This window comes from Buteo buteo, chromosome 2 (assembly GCF_964188355.1).
Source record: "Buteo buteo chromosome 2, bButBut1.hap1.1, whole genome shotgun sequence".
In the NCBI taxonomy this organism is placed as follows: domain Eukaryota; kingdom Metazoa; phylum Chordata; class Aves; order Accipitriformes; family Accipitridae; genus Buteo; species Buteo buteo.
In genome coordinates, this window is record NC_134172.1 from 73,915,498 (window position 1) to 73,921,497 (window position 6,000).

The 6,000-nt window shown below is 52.8% G+C and overlaps 1 protein-coding gene and 1 long non-coding RNA gene across 5 annotated transcripts in view; one reads left to right on the plus strand and one right to left on the minus strand.

Annotated features, from left to right (window-relative positions):
* Window positions 1-892, minus strand: part of PMEPA1 (prostate transmembrane protein, androgen induced 1) — a 51,523-nt gene extending 50,631 nt beyond the window's left edge. For 3 of the 4 annotated variants that reach the window (XM_075019967.1, XM_075019952.1, XM_075019943.1), the window contains exon 1: window positions 268-892. In XM_075019967.1, the coding sequence (XP_074876068.1) occupies window positions 268-370 (103 nt within the window). In that variant the 5' untranslated portion in view covers window positions 371-892. The remainder of the gene's footprint in view (window positions 1-267) is intronic. The other variant, XM_075019960.1, reaches the window with a different exon arrangement.
* A 536-nt stretch (window positions 893-1,428) lies between these two features.
* LOC142026711 (uncharacterized) lies at window positions 1,429-4,650 on the plus strand. Its single transcript, XR_012648892.1, has 4 exons — window positions 1,429-1,654; window positions 1,913-2,108; window positions 2,299-2,438; window positions 4,105-4,650. It is a non-coding gene; the product is annotated as an uncharacterized LOC142026711 (long non-coding RNA).
* The last annotated feature ends 1,350 nt before the right edge of the window (window positions 4,651-6,000 follow it).

A 6,000-nucleotide genomic window follows, 5' to 3' on the forward strand; every position in this document is an offset into this window, starting at 1 on the left:
AACGGCAACAGATGAGAGACCGGAGCTCGCACGGAGAAGGCGGGGGGGGGGGGATAAAAAATAATCAGGACTCCCAGAAAGCGCATCGCAGCGAAGGGTCCCGGCGCTGCCGGGAACCCCCCGTGGAAACTTCCCTGCCCGCGGCGGGGGCGCGGGGCGCCGCCGAGCTCCGGAGCCGCCGTGCCCACCCGCACCCTCGCACCCACTCGCGTTCACACCCGGGGAAGTCGGGGCCGGCCCCGCGGCAGCAGCAGGACGAGTACTTACTGATCTCCATGCTCTGGAACAAAGACCTTTTGCAGTTGCATGTGCAGGACACATTGGGCTGAATAGCTACGGCCGTGCTGTTCAGACCCATTAAGTTATACATTTAAAAAAAAAAAAAAAAAGGAAAAAAAAAAAAAAAAAGAAGGCGACGGCAACACAAAGAACTTCACGGCCGCCGAGCGCTCTCCGGGCAGCACCACATAAAGCCGGGGCTCCTCCTCGGCGCGGAGGGGCGGGGGGAGGGAAATGCAGCTGCGATCAAAAATTGGAAATAAAAAAAAAAAAAAAAAAAAACCAGCCCGGCGCGGCGCAGCGCCCCCCGCAGCGGCGCGGCACGGCTCGGTACGGCTCGGTACGGCACGGCTCCGCTCGGCTCGGCTTAGCTCAGCTCGACGCGGCGCAGGCGGCTGCTCCGCGCCCCCTCCGGCCCGGGTAAGCGGCTGGGCTGCGGCCCGGCCGCGACTGAACCCCCGCACTTTTGTGGGGCGCGGCGGAGCGGAGCGGCGCGGCGCTGCGCGGACGCGGCGCGGCGGGAGCGCGGTGGGAGCGCGGCCCGCCCGCTCCCCGCTCTCCGCTCCCGCCCCCCGCGCTCATTCACGGCCACGGGGACGCGGCCGCGCGCCCGCCCGCCGCCGCCGCCGCCGCCAGCCGCGGGCGGGCCCCGTGACGTCAGCGCCAGACGGGGACTGCCCTTTCCCCCGCGCCGCCGCCGCCGCCGCCGCCGGGCGGGAGGGGAAGGGAAGGGAAGGGGGGGGGGGAGGCGGGCGCGCGCGCCCCGGGCTGCCCCGCGCCGGCTCGCGCACGCCGGGTTGCCCCCCCCCCCCCCCCCGCGCGCGGGGGGAGGGCGGCAGCTTATCCCGGGAGGAGTGTGAGGGTCTCGCCCACCCCAATCGCCCTCGCATTTAATTTTTATTTTTATTTTTTTTTTATTTCTCGGGGGTTGGGACCTAGCGGCGATTTAGGGCAAATCGGCCCCCAAAGCGTCTGGATTTGGGAGTCCCTGCGGGAGAACCACGTGCGAGCCAGGCTCGGGCCCACAACGCCCACCCGAGTCACTGGGCAGACCCCACCCCCCCCCCCCCCCCCCCACGGCACGGCCCCCGGGTACCAGAGCCACAGAGCTTTTGCACTGGCAGTTCCCAAATGCAGCATTTAAAAGCAAAAAAAAAAAAAGGGAAAGATTGGAAAAGAAACGTGAGGGGGGGAAACCCTGTAAGCGACGATTGGGCCACGGCTGACCTGGGTGCGAATTCTGCCCTCGGCTCCAGCGTTAATGCCAACAGCGCTGCTTTCTTCTGCTAAGGTCAGAAACTGTTTTGGACGGAGAAATTCCCGATTTCGAACCGACCGCTTTAAAATGGAGTGACCCCCTTCACTTTTTAGACAGGTAAAAGGAAAAAACCGTCGTCTCTTCCCTGAGCGCTTAGCGTGCCAAGTTGTAGTCAAGACGGGGATTAAATTATTTTCCTTTTTCCTGGGAAATAAACCTGTGAAAACAGAGGTTTATAATGAAAATGCTGAAACAAGCTTAACTGTAGTGGTGCGAAGTAGCTGCAATCATACTTGGTGAATCCTGTTACTGGGAGATAAAGACAGCTTCAGTGTTATCTTCTAAGAAAGCATATTTTCCCATAATTCTTGATAGCTCTGATTTAGGATTTGGGAGTCTCTGAAGAGTCCCCAGCTGGGGCCTGCGCTCCCGAGAGATGCTGCCAGGAAGATCACACCGAGAAGCAGACAGGCTACCGGCCCGAATCTGCAAAAAGCTTTCCTACAAAGCTGGAGAAATCAGACAAGATGGATGGTGTCAGGAGTCGGGTCGGGCACGGTGGCACTCGCTGGTAAGGTTTAAACTTCATCCCCCCCCCCCCAAAAAAAGGAATTTATTTCTACATGACTACTTAAAAACTAACGTTAAATACGCTCCTGCGCTTTACTCCTGTGGCCCCATCCAGTCCTGAGAAAATGCCTGAAGAGAAGGAACAAGGAATTGCCAGGTTGTTTAATCTTTTACTCTTTGCCGCTTGACAGATGGTAACCCCCAACAATTACTAATCCAAAGGAAACACGGAAGAGGATCTTGCAGCTCGGATAGAAACGAGCTTTGAGAAGTTTGTGCTTCCCAGCGCGGCGCAGACGTGAATTACGGTCCGAGCGCCGCGGTGCCAGAGGTAGGGGTTAGTGTGCAGGCCTGGGAGAGGAGGGACAGTTACCTGAAAAAAAAATCTACGCTGGAACTGGAAATAGAGCATCTCCAATCCTGTTTTTACATTTTGTTCCCAGCCTCGGTTTCTGCATCAGTAACGCAGGAAGAAGGGGCAGTGCTCGCCTGCCTTTTGGCCGCTTCCTTCAGGCTGGCCCTGGAGTCTCAGTTCCTTTTGTGCCAAGCAAATTTCTAGAAATGCTTCGTGAAAATGTGAAGCAGCGTTACCCCCGTGACGGGGGCACGGGCCTCGGGCAGGCGGGAGCCCACGAGCCCCAGAAAGGCCAGCTCAAAAGTTAAAGCAAGGCACACGCACGGTCAAAACTCTGAAGACAGATGCCAGGTCAGATAGCTTTATCAGTCACCCCACTTTTATTTCGCTGGAAATAACCTTTTTTTTTTCTTTTAAAACACTTGGCAGCTGAATATTAGAAACCCGTTTCCAACAGACCTTGCTTGACTGGCCGAAAAAGGTGACTGTAAGCTAAGCTGAGCCCACCAGCTTGCAACTAACAGTCCTTTGCACTTAAAATACGTTAGCACCGCCATAAATAAGTCAAGGCAAACACTACACGCTTCCTCGCGTTGCGTGAGAGAGCAGCCGGCAGCAGCCTGCCGGCACCGGCCCTGCCGCCGCTGCCGAGCCCTCCGAGTCCGCCGGCCGTGCGGATGCAGCCGTAGCTCCCCGTTGATTCAGGATTCTTGTATTTTAAGACACTGACGTGGTACATCCTTAAGTGGTCATAAGCAAGTAAATGCAGCTCTAAGTAATGTATTCTTCTTCCGTGGCAAGTCAGTTAGTTGAGCGGTGGGTTACAGAGTCCTTCTCCGCTCTCTCTGCCGCAACGAGCGCGGCTTTTGCCTTCCACAACCGGGCACGGCGTCACCCACGGGCGCAGGGAACGGGGGACGGGGCGGCACGTGGAAGGGCACGGCTGGAGGCCTCTTCGCAGGCAGGACGTGCTGGGGATGGGCGCTGTGGGAGAAGGAGCCTTGGTGGGGGCATCTCACGGACCCTGACCAGCTCTGATGGCTCAGCAAGCCCGGGCTGGGAGGTCCCGGTGCCCAGGTTGCAACTGAGCTGTGGAAAAGCCGGTTCTGGTGGGGGGCAAAGGCGTCCGCCCTCACCCCGTGAATCAGCCAGCTTGTTCTAGGGGGAGTTTTTACAAGTTTGCAAAGCTCTGGTGGATAAAGGCTCCAGTTTCAGATGCAGGCTGCTGCAAGTTCGCACATCTTCCTAACCTTCTTTAAAAAAAAAAAAAAAGAAAAAAAGAAAAATAACTGTTTGCAAGTCGATGCTGGTTTAAAAATGCACTGTTTACCACCATCCCAATTTCATCTGAACGACTCATGTGGCTTTAAGAACAATCAGCATTTTTCCACCATGATTTAAGAACAAATAATTAAAGTCATCCCAGATGGGCTTGTAAAAATTAAAAGTACATCAGCTAACTTAAATGCTTCACCCTGTTCTTTGTAATAATGCTATCCACCCTCCAGCCCACTGCCATTTGTCAGAGTTTCTTCTGTACCAGCAGCGAGTACTGCTCGGCTGGTGGGATACGCTTTTGTTGATTTTGGCTCCTGTATTCTGTCACTGATCAGCTTTTTTGGGTTTCTTATGTTCTCCCTAGAGACACCTCTGACTGCTCCGGGATGAGCCTGGCACTGCGAGACCTCTCTTCGCTTCCCGGTTTTGCCACAAAATTTCAGGGTGAGCTGGGGCTGCTCGCTGGGCCTCAGGCTCTTCAGCCACGGAAAGGGACACACGGGAGCTCCAGTAACACCTGAGGTCCTTGGTTAAACTGAGCGACGCAGACGCATCGGTCTGCTCTGGCTAGTTTTGGACTATAATGTAATTTCACTCATTGCCTGGCCAGAACTCAGGCATTTGACTGTGCAGTCACATTTAAATCTTTCCTTTTATTCCTCACTGCAACACTTGAGCATTAGTTAAAAGATTTGAGCGACGCCGCATAATGATTACAGTGCAGCACTAAGCGTAAATTCATAAAATGTAGTTGGAGAGAGAGATCCATGTGAGAAGTAAGTAACCCTAAGAGTCAAATCATTTTCTTCCAAAAGTGGTTGAGGCTATCTAAGGAAAAAACGAAACAAAAATCTCCAGAACTCCCCAAAGCTTTGTTAACTAAACAGTTGTCCATTAAAGAGACCAAATATTTCACAGCATTAGTCTTTGGATTAATGTTAAATCGATATGCACTAACGCAATAGGGCAATAGTTACCATGGTGAATAATTCTATATTTATTTTCAAGCAAGCCTTATTTCTAACAATTCCAGACATGGTTTCCACTTTCTGGTGACTAACCTCTTAAGTTTATTTTTTTTAACTGTTTGGTACCAGAAACTCAAGTTTTCTCCCTGTCAATTAGAACAAGGTTGTTGCCACGACAGAGGAGAACAATGCCGGGCAAGGACGCAGGTGCTCGCCAGTTTTAGCTGAGGGCTTGTTTGCCTTTGAAAGTCAGAACAGCTACATCTCGGGCACGATTTAAAGTGTAGGAGATACTGTGAATTAAGTCTTTGGTAGACAAGCCCTCATCCTTGTTTGGAACGGCAGGAGCATTTTCCTTCCAAGGCTTCATCCCATTTGCTAAAGTGTCAATAACCTAACTCAAACAATATTCCACCTAAAAGGCTCCGAAATACCCTTGCTTCCTGGCACTGGGAGCCCCTCCTCAGCCCACCCGCTCCCTCCCTTCCCCGCAGGTGAGGCCAGGACCCTCCTTCCTTCCCACGGAGGCATCGAGGACCCCGGGGCAGGAGCTGCTGTCACCAACCCAGGCAGTTCACGGCTGCCTCCCAAGTGCTTTTTTTTTTTTTTTTTTCCATCTCTGCACAGTGCCAGGTTGGGTCCCATTTAGGAGGTTTTGTTCCCAACCAGGAGGGCTGAAAAGTCAACGAGTATTTGTTGGTAATGAAAATTTTTACTGAAGCCACCAGAATGTTATTCCAACTCATTCTGTCTCATTTGGGGCCTGATATAACTCTGGCTGACGTCACTGGAAAGACTCCACCCTACCTTTACATTTTATTGGAGGCACTGGTAGGAAATATATCACTTCACTAACAAAAAATAATCACCCTCTGAATTCACAGCTCCCCAGCTGAAAACATTTCATTTTCTTGTGCTAGGAAAACCAGGATGGCATATGTAAAATAAAACAGCGCTAAGGAAAGAGTTTTGAATTCATAAACATAAAATAATCCCTGACTTTTCTTGATGGCATTTTGGAAAGAGGGACGGTGCTTTGGAAAGCAAACGAAGGTGACCCTGAACTCCTTGGCTGAGAGCTGACGTACCGAAGTACAGACTTCTAGCTCACCCGAGGAAGCACTTGAGTGGTTCTGAAAGGCAGCTCTGAACCACTCGCCTCGGCTTTGCTGCTGGGCTCCTTCTGTAGAGTGGTTTAGAAGTGGAGTAGCTGCAAACCGTTTGCGGATTGAACTGTCCTTATATGATGCCCATCCACACCCACATACGTGGTTAGATACATACGGACATGT